This window comes from Ranitomeya imitator, chromosome 8 (genome assembly GCF_032444005.1).
Source record: "Ranitomeya imitator isolate aRanImi1 chromosome 8, aRanImi1.pri, whole genome shotgun sequence".
Lineage (NCBI taxonomy): Eukaryota > Metazoa > Chordata > Amphibia > Anura > Dendrobatidae > Ranitomeya > Ranitomeya imitator.
The window spans coordinates 94,493,872-94,517,250 of NC_091289.1; the positions used below are offsets into that span (position 1 = coordinate 94,493,872).

At 43.7% G+C, this 23,379-nt stretch overlaps 1 protein-coding gene across 1 annotated transcript in view; it reads left to right on the top strand.

Moving 5' to 3' along the window:
• The window catches only part of MYH9 (myosin heavy chain 9), a 234,002-nt gene that overhangs the window by 42,710 nt on the left and 167,913 nt on the right, over positions 1-23,379 (top strand). Inside the window, exons 4-8 of the mRNA XM_069737169.1 lie at positions 10,127-10,154; positions 10,823-10,916; positions 19,088-19,180; positions 20,703-20,766; positions 20,888-20,986. Coding sequence (XP_069593270.1) covers positions 10,127-10,154; positions 10,823-10,916; positions 19,088-19,180; positions 20,703-20,766; positions 20,888-20,986 — 378 coding nt within the window. The remainder of the gene's footprint in view (positions 1-10,126; positions 10,155-10,822; positions 10,917-19,087; positions 19,181-20,702; positions 20,767-20,887; positions 20,987-23,379) is intronic.

Here is a 23,379-nt window from a genome sequence, read left to right on the forward strand (position 1 = left end):
TAACGTTCACATTTGCGTTGTTGGGCGCAGCGTCGTCGACGCAACCAACAATGCAAAACACAACGCTGCGTTTTTTGACGCATGCGTTGACATATACTAGTAATGTTCCAGAGTTTTGGCGCAGGAAAACCGCTACAAGTAGCGTCCTCCGCACCCTGTCTGGTGCGTCAAACTGACGCATGCGTTGTAAAACGCAATACAACGCATACGGCTCATGTCCATGCGCCCCCATGTTAAATATAAGTAAACAAGGCAGCACACTGCAGCGCTAGAACATGCAAACTCGAAAACACGAAATTTGAACTGCATTACTGCACCAGAAATATGAAAAACGAGAGCGCTTAGCGCATAAAAATGGCCAATTTTATGTGTGCCGTAAAGGGGCTACCAGGTACACATAAAATTGGCCATTTTTATGCGCTAAGCGCTCTCGTTTTTCATATTTCTGGTGCAGTAATGCAATGTAATTTCGTGTTTTCGAGTTGGCATGTTCTAGCGCTGCAGTGTGCTGCCTTGTTTACTTAACTATATACGAGTTGGCGACTCTAGGTTCAGCACCTGTTCACACTTAGTCTATGTTTGGATGTGCAGGTCAGGTTTTTGAAATGTATTCTCTAGCCTTCTGATCGTGCACTCCGCCTCCTAGCTTCAGGTGTTTTAATTACAGCAGGTCCAATACCCCTCCACAGAGAGAGAGAGAATTTTAGTCTAAGAAGAGGTTTCACATGTACCCGTTCAGATGGAGACGTTTATTCTCAGCGAGGTAAGGCAAGTTTAGGACCTGGTATAAGAGAGATGCCGTAAAGGGGCTACCAGGTACACATAAAATTGGCCATTTTTATGCGCTAAGCGCTCTCGTTTTTCATATTTCTGGTGCAGTAATGCAGTTCAAATTTCGTGTTTTCGAGTTTGCATGTTCTAGCGCTGCAGTGTGCTGCCTTGTTTACTTAACTATATACGAGTTGGCGACTCTAGGTTCAGCACCTGTTCACACTTAGTCTATGTTTGGATGTGCAGGTCAGGTTTTTGAAACCCATGTTAAATATAGGCGCGCATGACGCATGCGTCGGTATACGCCGACGACGCTGCACCCAACAGCGCAAATGTGAACGTAGCCTTAGATACAGTCAGTATCATACAGGATAGGATTAGATACATGGCTCAGCAGTCAATATCGCACAGGGAGGATTAGATACACATCTCAGCACAGTAACACACAGAATAGGATTAGATACACGGCTCAGCACAGTATCCCACAGGAGAGGATTAAATACACATCTCAGCACAGTATCACACAGAGTAGGATTAGATACAAGGCTCAGCACAGTATCACATAGGATAGGATTAGATACATGGCTCAGCAGTCAGTATCACACAGGATAGGATTAGATGCATGGCTCAGCAGACAGTATCACACAGAGGATTAGATACACAGCTCAGCACAGTAACACATGGGAGGAGATAACTGCTCAGTCAGCACCACAAAGGATAGGATTAGAGTGCCTCTCCCCCTCCCCGCTGATACTTACTTCACTGCTTGGCTGCTGTGTCCTTTCTCCCTCCCTTCCTTGGTCTCCTCCTCCTCCTATAACCGCAGGGCTCCTGAGATTATACTGGGAAACTGGAGCTCACAGATGCACTGAGCTCCAGGAAGATGGCACTGATCTCCTGCCTCTGCTGTGATGTGGACAGCTCAGGGGGCGTGGCCACATCAGAGCAGGGAGCAGAACAACGAAAACTATACAGTCGGATGCCGACTGAGTCCCATGCCCAGGGCTGCCGTATTTGCAGAGTATAAGTGTTGTGCAGCTACACGTACACTCCTGCAAAGGAAAATGGCGGCGCCCAGTGACTGTAAAAAAAATAAATTAATTAATTAATTAATAATAAAAAAATGTTAAAGTTAAAAAAAAAGTAAATTTGTATTAAATATAATTGTTTATATAAACAATCCTTTTTATTATAAAAAATAAAAGGCGGCACCTTCTCTTTAAGTGATAAATTTACTGTAGTAAAATGGTATCCGGCTTTTAATCTTTATTATGATACAATAATCAAGCCTTTTAGAGAGAACATAAAATATATTTATTCGAATACAACTTTAGAGCAATACAACTTTTGTATATTTACAAATTATACACTATGCAGGAAGGGGGGGGGGGGGGCGAACGCATTTTCAACAAATGTACTGTAACATTTGTGCAGTCTATGAATTTGTTCTGAGAAATGGTATCGCCTCCATCAGATCCTCCTTCATAGATGACCTCAAATCTGACCTAATTTTAAGGCTAGAGAACAACCTCTCTACACTAACTTGAGTTGGTGTCAAAGCAGTAACCACATGGGCAACATCTCTAACTAACAAATTCAGGGTATAAAGGAATTGCCTTGTGCACAGTCCGTTTTGATGAACGATTGAACTCTTCTACTTTGCCAGCAAGTCAAAAATTTTGCTGAAATATGGTCAGTCTGTTTCCTATGGGAGTGGAAACTTTTTTTTTTTTTTTTACCCTGAGGCAATGCTCCATGTCATCCAAATACTTTTCGAAATGATGAGGATGAAGAAACTGCAGCAGCACTAGCTCTTGGCCGTCCTGTAGCCCACTCATCCTAACTATCTCAATTAAAACTTCTTTTCCTTTAGTAAGCTGTTGATCATCCAGCAATATACCATGACTCTGGTCCACATAAACAGCTGCCAGAAGAATTTTATTTTCTAATAGCAGTGTCTCTCCATTTCCTTGAAGCAGCAATGCCATCTGGGATTTAAACCTCCACTTTGGGACAGGCAAAACAAGTTTTTCCACTCCTTCATAAAAATGCCAGGAGTTAAATCCTCAGCTTGTAAAGGTACCGTCACACTGAATGCTAGCGATCCGTGACGTTGCAGCGTCCTGGCTAGCGATATCATTCAGTTTGACACGCAGCAGAGATCAGGATCCTGCTGTGATGTCGTTTGTCGCTGCAGAAAGTCCAGCACTTTATTTCGTCGCTGGACTCCCTGCAGACATCGCTGAATCGGCGTGTGTGACGCCGATTCAGCGATGTCTTCACTGGTAACCAGGGTAAACATCGGGTTACTTAATGCAGGGCTGCGCTTAGTAACCCGATGTTTACCCTGGTTACCAGCGTAAAAGTGAAAAAAACAAACACTACATACTTACCTTCCGTGTCTGTCCCCGTCGCTGTGCTTTCCTGCACTGGCTGTGAGCGCCGGCCGGAAAGCAGAGCACAGCGGTGATGTCACCGCTCTGCTTTCCGGCCACTGTGCTCAGTCAGTGCAGGAAAGCACAGCGCCGGGGACAGACACGGAAGGTAAGTATGTAGTGTTTGTTTTTTTTACTTTTACGCTGGTAACCAGGGTAAACATCGGGTTACTAAGCGCGGCCCTGCGCTTAGTAACCCGATGTTTACCCTGGTTACCAGGGGACTGTGGGATCGTTGGTCGCTGGAGAGCTGTCTGTGTGACAGCTCTCCAGCGACCAAACAGCGACCAAACAGCGATCGACATCGTTGTCGGTATCGCTGCAGCGTCGCTGAGTGAAGGTACCTTAACTTTTAGTCACTGTAAATGGTGATAAAGCAATGCCTTCAATTCAGCCACCTATGTACCTTGATCTTCATGTAGTGTTACCTGAGGTTGGGCCATATCTACAAGGAAAAGTTTGCTCAAGCAATCGCTCAATCATTAAGTAGGTGCTGCCCCACTGAGTGGCTTGATCCTCAATTGCCCCTTTTCCAGCACATCTCTTCAAGATGGAATCAATTTTAGGGGTTTCTGGCAGCAATAGCCAATGTCCTCAATTTGCTAAACAGAGTTCCAGCATGTCCCTCTTGCAGACTCTTATTGCCAGCTGCAATGTGTGCACAACACGGCGCATGTGGTGAATAGGAAAGAGGTGTGAAACAGCTTCAACAAGATCTAACTGTAAAGAATCATTTTGCTGCTCTTCTGTAGTAATATCTTTGGTCCTCTGTTATTGGAACAGGACTGTGGCCTTCCATCTCCAACATACTGAATGTGAAACATTCTCATAGCTGCTGTTCACCTTCATTTATTCTTATTCATCAGTTTAATTGTACTTATCTTGTTTGAAGCATAAGTTACAATAGCAAGAACCTGTGATTTTGTTTGTTCCTAATCTTGCAGAACTTTTTCCACTCAGGTGTGGATAAACTGGCTGCTGTGAAGAGCTTTATCTTTTTATTGCCAGCGTCTTAGTAAAAAAAAATTTTGTTGTCACAAACCTATCAAATGTTGAAAATAGTTCTGTGACATATATACAGGCATCCATTTTTATTTTTTTTTTTTTTTTTTTTTTTTTTTTTTTTTTTTTTTTAGAAATACAAAGCGTTTCTTGAGTTTTTAAGATCTTCCCTTTTCATTAAGGGCTTCTTCAATCACTAATTTTCTAATACTTTCTCTTTCCAGAGAAACACCAAGTTTGCGGGCCATTTCTCAATTAAGAGCTGTAAAAGCTGGTCATGCAAATATTAATGGTACACTGTCCTTCACAACAAGCTCATGAGCGGTCTTTTAAACACATCTGCTGTCATTGTTACATTAACTTTGTCACTAACAAAATATCTTGTAAGTGATGTTTGAGACGCGCTTTTTTTCCTCCTTTGCCTGGTGGGAAGTTCTGGTCTGGTTTCTTTGTACTGCTGTGGTCTTTCAATTACAGCTTTATAAACTTCTGGGTGGCAGCGTTGTAAATGTCTTTTTAGATTTAAAGCTCTTGAAGGAGCATTTTTTATCACTGCCTGAGTATGCACTGCTTTTGGCATCACAGCATTTGTTTTCATCTGGGTCACATATACACTGACACACAATGGTTTTTTTTAATTTTTTTTTCTTGAGTCACTGTGAAAGGCTCAAATACAGCTGAGGCCGGTTTCACACTGTCGGTGGCTCTGGTACGTGAGGTGACCGTTTCCTCACGTACCGGAGACACTGACTCACGTAGACACATTGAAATCAATGTGTCTCTGCACATGTCAGCGTGTTTTCATGGACTGTGTGTCCGTGTGCAAAACACGGAGACTAGTCTGTGTGTAGGAGCGCATGGATTACACGGACCCATTAAAGTCAATTGATCCGTGTAGTACACGTACCGCTACAGTAAGCGCTGTCCCCCCCCCCCCCCCCCCCGCGTGGTGCTGAAGCTGCCATTCATATCTTCTCTGCAGCAGCGTTTGCTGTACAGAAGATATGAAAAATCCTTTTTTTTTTTTTGTTTTTTTGTTCGTGTTTAAAATAAAGATCCCTGTCCCCACCCCCTGTGCGCCCGCCCGCTGTTAAAATACTCACCCGGCTCCCTCGCTGGCGCTGCTTCCTGTCCTGGCCGCACCTTCTACTGTATGAGCGGTCACGTGGGGCCTCCCATAGGGGTGGAGCCGCATATTCATTACTGTAATCGGCGGTCCCACGTGACCGCTCATACAGTAGAAGGTGCGGCCAGGACAGGAAGCAGCGCCAGCGAGGGAGTCGGGTGAGTATTTTAACAGCGGGCGCACAGGGGGTGGGAACAGAAATCTTTATTTTAAACACGAACAAAAATAACAAAGGATTTTTCATATCTTCTCTACAGCAAATGCTGCTGCAGAGAAGATATGAATGGCAGCTTCAGCACCACGTGGGGGGGGCAGCGCTTATCTCTAGCGCTGTCTCCTGCACACTCCGTGTGGTACCCAGTCAGCACACGGGCGGCACACGTGTGCCACACTGATGTGCCACAGAAACGCATGGGCACACGGACACGGATAATTCCGGTACCGGAATTATCTGGACATGTGAGACTGGCCTGACTTGGTCCAGCATAGATTGGGACTTTAGCAGAGACTCCCTGAGTTTGTGGGACACTGTTTACTTTTACACTGAAGGTACCTTAACACACAACGATATCGTTAACGATATCGTTGCAACGTCACGTTTTTTTGTGACGTAGCAACGCTCTCGTTATGTTTGACAGCGACCAACGATCAGGCCCCTGCTGAGAGATCGTTGGTCGTGGGGAATGATCAGGACCTTTTTTTTTTTTTGGTCGCTGATCACCCGCTGTCATCGCTGGATCGGCATGTGATGCCGATCCAGCGATGTGTTCACTTGTAACTAGGGTAAACATCAGGTTACTAAGTGCAGGGCCGCGCTTAGGAACCCTATATTTACCCTGGTTACCATTGTAAAAGTTAAAAAAAAAAAACAGTACATACTTACATTCTGAGGTCTGTCACGTCCCCCGGCGTCAGCTTTTCTGCACTGACTAAGCGCCGGCCGGAGAGCAGAGCACAGCGGTGACGTCACCGCTGTGCTCTGGCTCTGCTTTACGGCAGGGAACGTGACCCTTCAGAATGTAAGTATGTACTGTTTTTTTTTTTTTTTTTTTTTTTTTTTTTTTTTTACTTTTACAATGGGGTTGAGAGCTGGCTCAGGGATAGGAAACAAAGGGTGGTTATTAATGGAGCACACTCAGACTGGGTAGCGGTTAGCAGTGGCGTACCACAGGGGTCAGTATTGGGCCCTCTTCTTTTTAACATATTAATGACCTTGTAGGGGGCATTCAGAGTAGAATTTCAATATATGCAGATGACACTAAACTCTGCAGGGTAATCAATACAGAGGAGGACCACTTTATATTACACAATGATTTATGTAAACTAGAAGCTTGGGCTGATAAATGGCAAGTTAACTTTAATTGGGATAAATGTAAGGTCATGCACTTGAATAGAAGTAATAAGATGTATAATGTGCTTAATTCTAAAACTCTGGGCAAAACCGTCAATGAAAGACCTGGGTGTATGGGTGGGTGACAAACTCGTATTCAGTGGCCAGTGTCAGGCAGCTGCTACAAAGGCAAATAAAATAATGGGATGCATTAAAAGAGGCATATATGCTCATGAGGAGAATATAATTTTACCTCTATACAAGTCACTAGTTCGACCACACTAAGAATACTGTGCACAGTTCTGGTCTCCGGTGTATAAGAAAGACATAGCTGAACTGGAGCGGGTGCAGAGAAGAGCGACCAAGGTTATTAGAGGACTGGGGGGTCTGCAATACCAAGATAGGTTATTACACTTGGGGCTATTTAGTTTGGAAAAACGAAAACGAAGGGGTGATCTTATTTTAATGTATAAATATGAGGGGACAGTACAAAGACCTTTCTGATCTTTTTAATCATAGACCTGAGACGGGGACAAGGGGGCATCCTCTACGTCTGGATGAAAGAAGGTTTAAGCATAACAGATGCGGATTCTTTACTGTAAGAGCAGTGAGACTATGGAACGCTCTGCCGTATGATGTTGTAATGAGTGATTCATTACTTAAATTTAAGAGGGGACTGGATACCTTTCTGGAAAAGTATAATGTTACAGGGTATATACACTAGATTCCTTGATAGGGCGTTGATCCAGGGAACTAGTCTGATTGCCGTATGTGGAGTCGGGAAGGAAATTTTTTCCCCAATGTGGAGCATACTCTTTGCCACATGGTGGTTTTTTTTTTTTTTGCCTTCCTTTGGATTGGATCAATATGTTAGGGCATGTTAGGTTAGGCTATGGGTTGAACTAGATGGACTTATAGTCTTCCTTCAACCTTAATAACTATGTAACTATGTAATAGTAACCAGGGTGAATATCAGGTTACTAAGCGCTGCCCTGCACTTAGTAACCCGATGTTTACCCTGGTTACCCGGGGACCTCGGCATCGTTGACAGTTTCAACGATGACGAAGTCTTTCCTTGGATCGTTGGTCGCTGGAGAGAGCTGTCTGTGTGACAGCTCCCCAGCGACCACACAACGACTTACCAACGATCACGGCCAGGTCGTATCGCTGGTCGTGATCATTGGTAAATCGTTTAGTGTAACGGTACCTTTAGGGCCCTTGAGTTGATCAGGCATTGTTTAATCCCACACCTTGGTCGGCCAATATTTACTTAGCACAAATCATTAATTTAATGAAACTTTACTTATTCTAACTGCCATTCTCAGGTTAGAAGACTGTTATGGTGTAAAGTTGGAGAAATCGCAGTGTATGCGTGAGATTTCTAAAATCTCATAGCTTTTGCTTGTACTGCAAAACTCTGGTTTTAATCTGCGTTAAAAAAGCAGCAAAAAATACAGCATAAATGCAACGTGTTAACATAGCCTAGTACAGTTTAATCCCTTAACCGCCAATGTGCGTAAAAATGGCTGTTACAGGGCCTTATTCGGGAATAAGATATCACCACCCTACTGCCACAATTCCTGCGGTGACAGTTGAAACCCTTTTGGTGTCGGCCCAGGCTGATTAACTGGGTGCTGGTATTTGTAGCCAGGGGGGCCAATATCCATGGCCCCTCTCTAGGCTATGAATATCAGCCTGCAGCTGTCTGCGTAGCCTTTCTGGCTATAAATTATAGGGGGGACCCCCGTGTCATTTTTTTTTTTTTGGGGGGGGGTCCCCCTATTTTAGTAGCCAGTAAAGGCTACGCTGACATCTGTGGGCTGATATTCATAGCCTGGGAAGATCCATGGGTATTACCCGCTTCCCAGGCTAAAAACACCGGCCCCCAGTTGCCCGCTTTCCCACTCTGGACTTGAAAATTGCGTGGGAGCCCACGCAAATTTTTTTCCTTTTTAAACAGATAATATTTTTAAGGCTGGGGTTACACTTGCAAGGAACTCGCACCTCAATACCTGGCACTACCGCTGGCACTCGGGATCGGAGGGTGCGGCTGCATGTATTTCTTTTGCAGCTAAACGCCCCGAGTGCCGGCGGCAGTTCCGGGCATTGATGTGCGAGACTTGTGCGAGTTTCTCGTAAAGTGTGACCCGGCCTAACACAGATATATCTGCGCATAGATCGAGAGACACGCATGCCAACTGTCTGTCTCATGTTAGAGGGGAGGTTGGACCAGAAACGACTTAACAATCTTTTTTTTTTTTTTTTTTTTTTCCAGTAATCTTTTTTTATCTTTCAAAAAAAGTGCGTATTTTTGGCTGCATCTTCCGGCAAGAGAGGCAGATTCATTACAGAAAAATCTGGCAAATCCGCAACGTGTGCACATAGCCTTAGGCTGAGCATTAGTGCGCATGCGCACTATGTCCCGGAACACAGCGAAATACTTCCGGGACATAGTGCACTGGTACATGCGCACTAATGCTTTTTGGCTTTGCCCGCAGTTGGGCAAAGCATACTGCGCATGGCAAGATTGCCTAATCAAATTCAAGACTATTGTGGCCAGTGGGAAAGGAAGGGGTGCATGAAAGAACAGGAAAACACCGCCCATTGGACCGTAAACAGAGCCCGCCAAATTCAGGTGACAGAGTCCCTTTAAAGACGGTTGTCACTAAGGGGCATGTGTGATGGTAAACCAAGCCTCAGTATTACCATGGCTGACCAATGTGCAAAAAGTTAACATTGCCTGAAATTGAAACTGTGTGAAATTGAACAATAACTGCTCAATTCAAAGTCTCTACCAGTGTGTGAAGGTAACTGGTGCCCTACCCTCAATAGCTGCCAATTTGTTAGGTAACCTGACCTTCAACTCCCACTCCCCCTGTTTTTTACATTTGCAATTATGTATTTCCTTCATGAACTCACTTTTTTCTCGCATAGTGACATTTTTTTTTCAGACTTAACCAAAAAAATTCCACTAAATAATCTTATCAAATTATCTTTGTAAGAATGTTTTATGGTTTCACACATGTTATGCATTGGAGGCCTAACACATTGTAGTCATGCTTGTATGGTGAAAGCAAAGCTGAACTTTAGATCCTGAAAAATGCAGCATTAAAAAGCCAGCCGAACCTGCGTTGTCTGCAGCTTTTTTACTTCCAACATACCAGGTTTTAGTTGTAGAAAAGCCACGTCATGAACATGGCCTAAGGCAAATGCTTGCTTCACACTCTTGCTAAAAAGAAACTGGTTGCGTGCTCAGGTGGGTGTTAGTGTCTCGGGGTAGCAGGGAGATGGCTGTTGGCCATATGTGCATACGACCAATGGTTGAACAAGTTGCATGCACACTTAAAGAAAATATTTTACAGAAATGTATGGTAGACTGTCAAAAAAGGCTGCATTTTACTTCTATTATTGGTCACCAAGTAGGTTGTGCTTGTTTTTAATCTTCCTTATTTGTCTTCTTAGATAGAGAAGACCAGTCCATACTTTGCACGTAAGTTTGTGACTTATTTCCACTATACATGTATAAGCACCTATAAAAAGCTGAAAACTTGGAAGCATAGGGTTGATAGTTGTGTTGTCCTGCGCTTTTACTGTAAATGAGCTTACTTCAGAAAGTTTTCAGCTCTCCTAAATCTTTACAATATGTATCCCTCAGATCTAACTTTGCACAAGCATTTCATTTTAAGATATTATATTGGATTTATTTTTTTTCTACCTTTTTAATTTTATTGATGCCAAGTAAATTGGTAATCGGCCCAATTATGTTGCACCGTAAGTGGAGGTATATAATCTTTAGTTACTACCCTGGGAGAAGAATACTTGGCAAGCGAGGACCACTGTATGCCGATTCCTGGGATGTGAAAACCTGTAGAATTTCTCCCCCACCGTCAGACACAAGCTATTCATATTTTGGGGTTCTATTCACATTTCTAATGGTTTCTGGAGCAGTCACAAGGCAAACACCAACAGTACCTGGCTGGTTTGTGACATTTTCATAGGAAGAGAAGAGTTCCTCCTGTCTATAGCATACGCTTCAATGGAGCATCTGATGCAGATGTGTACGAGGCCTAAGTTTTTACTGTAGTAACAATTTTCTGTTACTAGTCTTAACCTTTTTTAATGTGTTTTCTTTCATTTGTGCTCCCCACCCTATTTAAGAGGAGAGTCTGGTGCTGGCAAAACAGAAAACACAAAGAAGGTTATCCAATACTTGGCTTATGTTGCATCTTCTCATAAATCCAAGAAAGACCAGGTTAGTGTGTGTTTTTTTTTGTTGTTGTTTTTTTTGTTTTTTTAATTGAAGGGGTGAAAAAGTGAGATTCTACATGGATATAAGTGACTACTTTTTCAAAGAGAACGTATTGCCACCTTTTAGTCTTCATAGCAACCAATGGCTGTATGAGGGTTTAATAATCTCTTGCCTGATGGTGGCATCAAGGAACAAAGGAATAAATTCTGAATCTAAGGGACATTTGTGGTATTGAGTCAGAAAGCTGCCATTAGTGATGTGTAGGAGGTTATTCAGAGAACTTCTAAATGTGCAGCGAAAAAGCCATGGTTTTATGAAAATGATGACCGCAAGCAGCCCATGAAGTGATAAATCACTAGAATCTGGGTTTCTACCCCTACATTTTACTCCGCACATTCAGTTTCAAAAACCCCATTTAAATCTTAATGAAAAAACAAAAAAACTTAAGACACAGTATCGAATGTTCAGTCTAATGCATCAGCTTTAAAAGTTCCAATCTGGTTCAGAATGGCAAGTTGAGGTCTAAAGACTTGTAAAAAAAAAAAAAAAAAAAATTTGTGCAGAAATGTCTCACGTTGCCTACAGTATATTGTGACGGATTACCAATTAAACATATAGACCCCACATCTTTTGTGGGCCCCGTGCAACGGATGAAAATATTGATTTAATATTGAAAGAAACTGGGTCAGCCTGCCAGCCCACCTGGCTGACATTGGTGGCAAGCTAGAGCAACGAAGCTCTGAGCGACACCTAATTTCCCTGCTGCTTGCTGTATCTGCTATTTGGTATATTCGGGAATTCACAAATAGAGGGGCACCTGTGATATTGGCCAGAACAGGGATTGACGTTACTTGGCTTTCTCCTATGCCTCATTGGGGGACACGGGACCATGGGTGTTATGCTGCTGCCACCAGGAGGACACTAAGTTAACACATAAAGAATAACTCCTCCTCTGCAGTATACACCCTCCTGCTGGCTCTTGGTGAACCAGTTCTTGCTTAGTGTCTGTAGGAGGCACTTGTGTCTGCTTTAAGACCCCACCGTTTTTATTTTATTTTTCGTTCTATTTTTTTCCGTTAACGGAGTGAATGGGGGCGACTGATCCTTTCTAGGTTATGATCTCCCCCGAATTATCAACAGGCAAGTACGTGGAGCGTCCCTCCTGTATCCTTTCCTGCGACGTTGGATTCCAGCCCTGAGCTCACCTTACAGGCAATGGTTCCTTTGCGTTCTGATCTCCCCCCTCCATAGCAGGCGACCACATGGAGTAGCCCTCCATCTACCTCTCCTGGAGCCAGGTGCATAGCTGGACTTTTATGATTGGTGTCCGTGCAGCCCCCAATGCATCACCACTGATCAGCGGATGACGCAAGGCGGCAGAAGCCCTCCACCCCCTCCCTGTCTATGGTGACAGTGGATTGAGCATCGGCCCACCGCACCTACTGTAATACTGCGGGGACCGAGGCGCTGCAGGGGAGTCCTGGTCCCCAGGGTATGTAAAGTTCCTCATGGGGTCTGTAGGTGTCCGCAAGGCATTTTTTATTAAGATGCGAGTGGCTGAGCGATGGCACCTCTAGCGGTCGCAGGCCGGCTTTTCCATTCATGCAGGCTGGAGTTGTAGCTACGCCCACCGGCATTCACTGCCGGCCACCCTTTCCAGCGCTTCTCGTTCTGTGAGAAGTGCTCTCACAAGATCTCGGCGGACATCTTGGGACTCCCACAACGCTGATACTGCAGCGCTGCTCCAGCCTTCCTCATCAGCCTCCTCATCAGCCCTCAGGACATGGATATCGCGGACCTCCCCTGGGGACTCTAGACACAGGACCTGGGTAAGCTGCACACAGCTTAACCCTTCCCCTGCCAGTAAGCGCTCTTAAGGCCACTGTCTCAATCAAAACCTCACAGAAAAACTGGGAAAACCCACAGTATTTTTTGCTGCATGTACCTCTTGTAAGGTCTCATTACCCCGAGGTCACAATACTGCACTGTGCACAGCTTGTGAATCGGTGCCTGTTCAGGAACCTCCTATTACTGATACTGAACCTAGTGAGCCCGGTCCCCCTGAGTGGGCAGCCTCCCTTACTCGGTCTATGGCATCCATGACAAAGGCGTTGGAATCGTTCAGAGACCCCTCTTCCAATCAGGGCACTCTGACACTCGACAATCCTGATCCTCAGAACCCCTCGTACTCTAGGGGTCGTACCAGCTCTCGCTCTTGCAGGAAAAGGGCTTATGCCATATGCCCAGACCGCCACTGGGTTTCGGGATCTGAGAGCTCCACTTCTCGCTCCCCTTCCATCAGGACTAGCAGAGATCCTGTTTCAGAGGACGATTCCAACAAGTCCCTAGATCAGGAATTCCATCACGATCAGGAGACTCTTGGCTCTCTCATTGAGTCAGTAAATAGGGCTTTAAAACTTGAGGAACCTTCATCTAAAGCGGATCATGCCGTCTCCTTTAAAAGAGCCAAGTGGTCCCACAGAGTGTTAGCCGCTCATCCCGAATTTAAGGAAATCGTTGAATCCCACAGGATCCGTCCCGATAAACGATTCACAGGGCAGAAGTCCATGGAATCAAAGTATCCCTTTGCCCAGGACCTAAGAAAGAATTGGGCTCAATCTCCCCCGGTAGATCCTCCGGTATCTCGCCTGGCTACGGAGTCCATTTTATCATCCTCAGAAGGGGCCTCTATTAAGAACCCAACCGATCGTCAGATCAATAATATGGCGCGTTCAGCTTTTGAAGCCTCAGCAGCCGCACTCCTCATCCTTCGTGGCTACGTGGGTGGCGAAAGCCATGACCCACTGGGCAGAGGTCCTGTCTGCAGAACTCCAAGGCCCTGTGTTTGACGGCATGGCCGTTGAGTCCTGGGTACTAACTTAGGCAGGTTTCTCTCAAAGGGTCATCTCTACCATGATCAGCGCTAGGAAGCCTACTTCTTTCCGTATTTATCATCGCATTTGGAAGACCTTTTTTTTCTCATGGTGCAAAGATCGAGGTCGCTCTCCTCGTTTTTCTCCATCCCTTCCGTCCTCAAATTCCTTCAGTCGGGTTTGGATTTAGGGCTCGCCCTTAGTTCCCTCAAAGGGCAGATTTCGACCCTGTCAGTCCTGTTCCAACGAAAGATTGCCAACAGATTACAGGTGAAGACGTTCATTCAGGGGGTTTCCAATGTGGTCCCGCCTTATAAGATGCCGTTGGAACCATGGGACCTTAATTTGGTCCTTGGTGTCTTGCAGGAGGCTCCTTTTGAACCCCTGCAAGGACGTTCCCCTGTCTCTTCTGTCCTGGAAGGTCGCCTTCCTGGTTTCGGTCACATCCATCCGACCAGTTTCTGAATTGGCAGCTCTGTCCTGTCAGGTTCCCTTCCTCATTTTTCATCAAGATAAGGTGGTTCTGAGAACTTCCCCGGCTTTTCTACCGAAGGTTGTCTCATCCTTCCATCTTAACGAGGAAATTGTCTTGCCTGCTCTTTGCCCAGCACCTGTCCACCGCACCGAGAAGGCCCTTCACACACTGGATTTGGTGAGCTCTTCGGAGATACGTCTCGAGGACGGCATCTTTCTGCAGGTCAGAGGCTCTGTTTGTGCTCCCGGAAGGGCCAAGGAAGGGTCTGGCCGCTTCCAAGACTACGATGGTAAGATGGATTCGTTCTGCTATCCAGGAGTCGTACAGAGTCAGAGGTCACCCTGTCCCAGCAGGGATTAAGGCTCACTCCACTCGGTCGGTAGATGCGTCTTGGGCCATTTGGCACCAGGCATTGGCAGCACAAGTCTGCAGAGCTGCGACTTGGTCCAGCCTGCATACCTTTACAAAACATTACCATATTCATTCTCGGGCCTCGGCAGATGCGTCCGTTGGCAGACGAATTTTGCAGGCGGCAGTGCTGCATCTGTAACTCGTGGGTACAGGTGGCATTTGCAGTGGATTGTTTCCCACCCAGTGACTGCTTTAGGACGTCCCATGGTCCTGTGTCCCCCCAATGAGGCGTAGGAGAAAAGGAGATTTTTGTGTACTAACCGTAGAATCTTTCTCCGAGCCAATCATTGGGGGACACAGCACCCACCCTGTTAGCCTATGGGCTTTGGGTTTTTTTTTCTGTTGTCTTGGTTTTGACATAGTTCATTCTCGTTAAATGTTAAGCTCCTACTACTTTGTTACCGAACTGGTTCACTGAGAGCCAGCAGGAGGGTGTATACTGCAGGGGAGGAGTTATTCTTTGTGTTAACTTATGCTGCTGCCACTAGGAGGACACTAACAACCATGGTCCTGTGTCCCCCAATGATTGGCTCGGAGAAAAAGATTTTACAGTGAGTACACATCCTTTTTCTGGGTTATGATGACATCTAACTAACATAATTTCATTGGTGTATTTTAAATTTTTTTGGTAAACTTAAAGGATTAGCTAACCAAATTGTAATGACATATATATGTGTAGTCTTGCATGTAAGTGTTGCCGCCCTTGAAATTGTTGTAGGAGATTTCTGAAAATTATTGCAATGACTTTGTTTTGTTATACACGTTTATTTGCTTTGTGTGTATTGCAACAATGCAAAAAAGAGACTAATTGAACATAATTTCACATAACCCCAAAAATTGTCTGGACAAAATTACTGGCACCCTCAACTTATTTGGTTGCACACCCTATGGAATAAGTACCGTATTTTCCGGCGTATAACACTACTTTTAACCCCGGCGTGTGCAGGCAGCGATCCTGGATGGTTCCCAGGGTCTGAAGGAGAGGAGACTTAATACAGTAAGTGCAATCCATTACTTCCTAAAAACTTTTTACACCTTTTTTAACTGAATTTTTTTTGGGCCACTCTATTAAAAAGTGCTCCAGGCCTATCATATTTGAAGAGCTCCCAACAGCAGTTTTAAAGGGAACCTATCACCCCCAAAATCGAAGGTGAGCTAAGCCCACCGGCATCAGGGGCTTAGCAACAGCATTCTGTAATGCTGTAGCTAAGCCCCCTGATGTATCCTGAAAGATGACAAAAAGGTTAGATTATACTCACCCAGGGGCGGTCCTGCCTCGGTCTGGTCTGATGGGCGTTGCGGTCCGGTCCGTGGCCTCTTATATTCTTACGATGACGTCCTTTTGTCTTCACGCTCCGGCGCAGGTGTAGCTTGTCTGCCTTGTTGAGGGCAGAGCAAAGAACTGCAGTGCACAGGTGCCGGGAAAGGTCAGAGGCCTGGCGCCTGCACACTGCAGTACTTTGCTCTGCCCTCAACAGGGCAGACAAACTACACCTGTGCCGGAGCCACATCGTGAAGACAAGAGGACGTCATCCTATGAAGATGGGAGGCCCCGGACCATGACGCCCATCATATCAGACCACCGGCGTGAGTATAATCTAACTTTTCTCATCTTTCAGGATACATCGGGAGCTTATCTACAGCATTATAGAATGATGTAGATAAGCCCCTGATGTTGGTGGGCTTAGCTCACCTTCAATTTTGGGGGTGACAGGTTCCCTTTAAGATCTCTCCACAGGTGTTCAATGGGCTTTAAATCTGGGCCCATTGCTGGCCACTTCAAGAATCACCTAGAAATGGATTTAAACAAAGCACTAGTTGGTTCTGAAGTATGTGAAACAAAATCCATTGGTAGTCTTTAGATTTTATGATGACTTAAACAGACCAGGCACCCAGTGCCAGAGGAAGCAAAACATACTTGAACCTCAACCATATTTGTCTGTAGGTACGGTTATCTTTCTAGGCCTCGTTCTGTTTTCGGTAAACAGTAGAATAATGTAGTTTACCATAAAGCTCTGTCTCTTCTGGTCACAAGATGCTTTCAGAAAAGGATTTTGGTTTGCTAGCATACATTTTGGTAAACAGCAGTCTAGCTTTTTTCTGTAAGTATGGTCCTCCCTTGGTTTTCTGCCATAGCGTTTTCATTTCATTCAAATGTCGACTGATATTTTCCGCTGAAACTGATACTCTTGAGTCTGCAGGACAGCTTCAATTTCTTTAAAACTTGATTGGGGCTGCTTATCAAATGTTGCAACCTTTCAGCAATTTTTCTCTGCCACCGACATCCCTGGAGATTGGCTACATTGCCATGGGTTGTAAACTGTGTGCAATATTCAAAATTGGACAAAGGAACATCGAGCTCTTGATATCAATACATTTTAAAAAGCATGAATGAAAAGAGCACTCACCGTCTGTACAAAAGGTCCGTTCTTTATTGATTTATGACTTCACAATAAAATAGCAGGACATGGTAAATAGAAACAGTGGAGAAGGACGACGGCCGTTTCGCACTCCTGCGCTTCTACGGGTCCGATGACTGGTCCGATGACGAAACGGCCGTCGTCCTTCTCCACTGTTTCTCCCTGCCATGTCCTGCTATTTTATTGTGAAGCCATAAATCAATAAAGAACGGACCTTTTGTACGGACGGTGAGTTCTCTTCTTTTCCTTCATGCTTTTTACCATTTGAGACAGTTTTTTTTTTTTTTTTTTTTTTTCTCTGAATGAGCACCCGTAGTCCGGAGTGGCTGAAGCACGCTTTCCAGCTACGGGGAGGTGAAATAGGTATAACAGAACAGGCTGATTGTGCGCACTTCTATTTTCTACATCATTATTTATTTATTTTTTTTTATCAATAAATATTGGTTCTGATGTCCTCACAGTACCCAATCAAAATGGCTTGATTAAACTGTGAAATGAGTTTTCATACATGTGTATAACTGCAGTCTGTTCACGTGCTTTAGCTTTAGACACAGATCAAGAAATTGCAGGTGGCTGTCACTATATGGAGTTGACTAAACTGCATTTGTAAAACAATTGGGTGCATAGATGTACTTCCCGTAAATTTAAATAGTAGGAAATTTGCTGGAGGCGTCCCCAAGATGTTGTCTATCTAGGTCACTCCACAGGGTTCCTAAGACATATTGATGTAAAACTTTCCTCTTAGAAATGGTGAAGCCTATGAGGAGACCAAAGACCGTTCTTAAGCATTGTTTTTGAAAAAAAAAAAAAAAATATCTATCTATATCTATATATCTATCATTGCTCTTTAAAATATGCCTTGATAAAACTTTAGAATTTACAGAGGTGGCTTTAAGATATATATATATATATATATATATATATATATATATATATATATATATATATATATATATATATATATATATATATATATATATATATATATATATATATATATATATATAATCAATCTCTCTCAGAAACTTAAAGCCACCTCTGTAAATTCTAAAGTTTTATCAAGGCATATTTTAAAGAGCAAATATATATATATATATATTAGGTTATTTATTAGGTTATTTATAAATGGCTTTTTGCGCATTTCCAATAGATTTTTTTCATTTAAGTACACCCTACAAATCACTAGCTTTTACAGCCACCATAATGCTTTTCTGTATCGGTCTCATTGTTCTGGAGTAATTTTGGCCCATTCTTTACAGCGTTGCTTTGGACGAATAATCCGCCAGTTTTTGCTTTTATTTCTGCTGCTTCCCTGAGCCTTTAGGTTTGTTTGTTCTTATCGTCACATGAATCCAGTGACAAGAGTTGTCTTATTTACTGCATTACCCAGTAATGGAAAATGCCCATATCTCTGGATCTGTGTGGCAGGTTTGAAAAGAAAAACACGTATAACATGCAAAAACCATGCACCACTGACCTGGTGGCAGGTTGTTTTTAAGCTTATTTTGGTTTGCATACCTTCGTCTAGGCACCGCACTGTTGTGGTATATGCAGACGTTCAGGAATTGGCAGCGCTTTGGGTGCAGCACATGTCCGCTGCCTCCAAAGCGCTGCCAGCTATTGAGCTCATGTGAGTCATCTGTGTTCATTGAACAGCATGGAATCACTGCGTCCAATACGTTGCATGAATGAAACTTCTCTTGTGGAGACTCTCGAGATAGACATGCTGTGGTCTGGAGACACGCCACATGTCCATCTCCGCGGGCGTCTTTGGACGCATAGTGGAGATGGGATTTCTTGAAATCCCATCCACTATGCTGTAACATCTGGCTGCTGCGGATTTATGCAGCGTCCAACCTGCAGCGTTTACTGATCATGTGCATCTACCCTAAAGGCTCTCAATCACCGTCTATGGTTCAAGAAACATGAACTGGCTGCTTTTGAGGAAAACTGGTGGATTTTGCAATTGTAACAATCTCTAAATGTTTTCCTTAGGGTGAACTGGAAAGACAATTGTTGCAAGCTAATCCGATCCTTGAAGCCTTTGGAAATGCCAAAACTGTAAAGAATGACAATTCATCACGATTTGTAAGTAATGGTCACAATGTTTAAATGAGTTTAACCCTTTAAAGACCAATAAATGTTTAACTTGTGCACTTAAGTTTGTCTTCTACCACCCCATGTGTTGAGCAATAATCTTTCTAACTTTCTAACTTTCCCACTGACATGGCTATATGAGGTATCGTTGACAGAATTGAAATTCTATTGATACCATCCTTTTAGGTACATTTAAAAAAAAAAAAAAAAAAAAAAAAAAAATTCTGGCAGGAAAGTTCTGCAACTGACAATTCCCATGCTTTTAGTCTTTTGTTTTTTCTAACCCCCCCCCCCCCCCCATAATTTACCATAGATTAACTTTTATACTTCAACAACAATTTAAAATTTTGTATTTTATTTCTGAAGATGAAGGATTTCATATACATGTTCTCCAACCCAGCAGAGTCTCCTCCCGCTTGGCTTACAGATGCAGGGACTTCAGGCAAAGGAGTGGTCAGTCAAGCAGGAGGAGGAGGTGGCACTAAGCAGAAACTCTAAGAGCTAGAGAGATGATGTATGCCTCACATCGTACCTGTTAGTACAGGAGTAGCTGTGCATCATTCAAACTGGGGATCCCACCTACACCACTCTGTATGGAGGTTGGGGAAGGTCTAAAACACTTATGGTATACTAGATGGTGGCCCAATTCGAACGCATCGGGTATTCTAGAATATGCATGTCCATGTAGTATATTGCCCAGTCGCGTAGTATATTGCCCAGCTAGGTTTGTCACAGGATTAAAAATAAACATACACTCACCTTTCCGAGGGCCCCTTGTAGTCCACAGCAGCTTCCGGTCCCAGGGTTGGTATGAGCGCAGGACCTGTGATGTCGCGGTCACATGACCGTGACGTCATGGCAGGTCCTTTTGCCATACCATCTTTGCCACCGGAACCTGCAACGGAAGATGGCGGCCGGCGCAAGCAACTACGGAGGGTGAGTATAGCAGGTTTTTTTTTTTTTAAATATTTTTAACATTACATTGTTTACTATTGATGCCGCATAGGCAGCGTCAATAGTAAAAAGTTGGGGGGACACAGGGTTAATAGCGGCGGTAACTGAGTGCGTTACCCGTGGCATAACGCGGTCCGTTACCACCGGCATTAACCCTGTGATAGCGGTGACCAGAGGGGAGTATGCGGGCGACAGGCACGGACTGCGGGGAGCAAGGAGCGGCCATTTTCTTCCGGACTGTGCCTGTCGCTGATTGGTCGCAGCAGCCATGACAGGCAGCTGGCGAGACCAATCAGCGAATGAATAACCGTGACAGACAGAAGGACAGACGGAAGTGACCCTTAGATAACTAAGATCTACTATATAATTGTCTATGTATCTCTTAACAACCCCATTTTATGATTGTTTTTTTAGCCGGCTCTGTGGTGCTAAAATGAAGTGTAAAACAATAGTTGGCACAAAATAAACACGCAACCATTTTCTTACACTTGGTCATGTTTGTTTGCCATATACCAGTGTGACAACTTCAGCAAATCTAACAGTTTTGTTTTACTCCAAGGGCAAGTTTATTCGGATTAACTTTGATGTGAATGGTTACATTGTTGGAGCAAATATAGAAACCTGTATCCTTTTTTCTTACGTCCGGCTACCACCACCACATCTACAAAGCTTTAGTTGTGAAAAATACAAGACCAGTTTCTTTCTGCATCCTAGACTATTTAGATTTTCTTGACCGCATCCCAGATTTGCTGGAGAAATCCCGTGCAATTCGACAAGCTAAAGATGAACGAACATTTCATATTTTTTACTATCTCTTATCAGGAGCAGGAGAACACTTAAAAAGTAAGTACTTTAACTGTTAAAATTTTGCATCAAAGCAGGGGGGAAATGCACTTCAGATGTATTTAGAATTGTCACTGGACATCGTGAATGCACTTAAACCCTTTTCTTCCATTAGACGTATTATCCCATCGAGGTGACCTGGGACTTAATTTCCAGGGACAAGATAGTACGTCATAGCTGATTATTGCAGTTGACATCTGGCACTATGTGCCCAGAGCGGTCACGGACCACTCCCGGCATATTAACACCCGCAACACTGCGATCAAACATGATCGCAGCGTTCTGGCGGCATAGGGAAGCATCGCTCAGGGAGGGGGCTCCCTGCGTGCTTCCCTGAGACCCACGGAACAACGTGATGTGGTTGCGTTATTCCGAGCGTCTCCTCGTCATCGTCGATCTGACACAGTGCTGTGCAAAGTGTGAGATCATGGATCTGACACTATACCATGATTTCCCGCCCTGGGACTAAGTAAAAATGTAAGAATTTACGGTACATGTTTATAAAAAAAAAAAAAAAAAAAAAAAAAAATTGCTCCAATAAATGCATTTTTGTTAATAAAAAAACAATACACGTACTTGGAATCGCCGTGTCTGTAACGGCCCGACCTATAAAACTGTCCAACTAGTTCAGTCAATGCCGTAAAAAAAAAAAAGAGAGCAGAAAACTCTTTATTATAATACCGCCAAACAAACCGAACAATAAGTGGAATAACACTCTATCAAAAAGACAGATATAAATAAACATGGTAAAGCTGAAAACGTCATCTTGTCCCACAAAAAGCGAGCGGCCATACAGCGTCATCAGTGAAAATATTAGTTATAGCCCTCAGAATAAAGCGATGGAAAATAATTTTTTCTATAAAATAGTTTTTATTGTATAAAAGCGCCAAAACATAAAAAAATATAAATGAGGTATCGCTATAATCGTACTGACCCAAAGAATAAAACTGCTTGATCAATTTTACCTAATGTGGAACGGTATAAACGCTCGCCCCCCCCCCCCCCCAAGAAGTTCACGAATTGCTGGTTTTTGTTCATCCTGCCTAACAAAAATCGGAATAAAAAGCGATCAAAAGTCACGTGCCCAAAAATGATGCCAATAAAAACGTCAACTCGTCAGCAAAAAAACAATGCCTCACATGACTGTGGACCAAAATATAGAAAAATTATAGCTCAGAATGTAGTAACGCAAAAAATATTTTTTGCAATAAAAAGCGTCTTTTAGTGTGACAGCTGCCAAACATAAAAATCCGCTATAAATAGTAAATCAAACCCCCCTTTATCACTGCCTTAGTTAGGGAAAAATAATAAAAAAAAGTATTTCCATTTTCCCGTTGGGGTTAGAGTTGCGAGGTTTCCCTTGTTTAGGCACATCAGGGGCTCTGCAAATGCAACATGACGTCGGATCTCAAAACCATCCAATTCTGTGTTGAAAAAGTAAAACTGTGCTCCTTCCAAGCTCTGCCGTGCGCCCAAACAGTGGTTTACCCCCACATATGGAGTATCGGCGTACGCAGGACAAATTGGACAGCAACTTTTGGGGTCCAGTTTCTCCTGTTACCCTTGGGGGAAAAAACAAAACTGGGGGCTAAAAATCATTTTTGTGGTAAAAGATTCATTTTTCACGGCTCTGCGTTATAAACTGTAGTGAAACACTTGGGGGTTCAAAGTTCTCACAACACATCTAGATAAGTTCCTTGGGGGGGTCTAGTTTCCAATATGGGGTCACTTGTGGGGGGTTTCTACTGTTTGGGTACATCAGGGGCTCTACAAATGCAACGTGACGCCTGCAGACAATTCCATTTAAGTCTTCATACCAAAACGCCACTTCTTCCCTTTCGAGCTTTGCCATGCACCCAAACAGTAGTTTTCTCCCACATATGGGGTATCGGTGTACTTGGGACAAATTGTACAACAATGTTTGGGGTCTAATTTCTCCTGTTACCCTTGGGAAAATAAAAAAAATTGGGGGTGAAAAATCATCATTTTTGTAAACGTTTGTATTTTCATTTTTACGGCTCTACATTATAAACTTCTTTGAAGCACTTAAGGGTTCAAAGTGCTCGCCACACATCTAGGTAAGTTCTCTAGGGGGTCTACTTTCCGACATGGTGTCACTTTTGGGGTTTTCCACTGTTTAGGCACATCAGGGGCTCTCCAAACGAGACATGGCGTCCTATCAATTCCAGCCAATTTTGCATTGAAAAGTCAAATGGCGCTCCTTCCCTTCCGAGGTCTGCCTTGAGCCCAAAGAGTGGCTTACCCCCACATATGGGGTATCGGCGTATGCGGCACCAATTTTACAACTACTTTTGGGGTTCAATTTCTCCTGTTAACCTTGGTAAAATAAAACAAATTGGACCTGAAGTAACATTTTTTGTGAAAGTTAAATG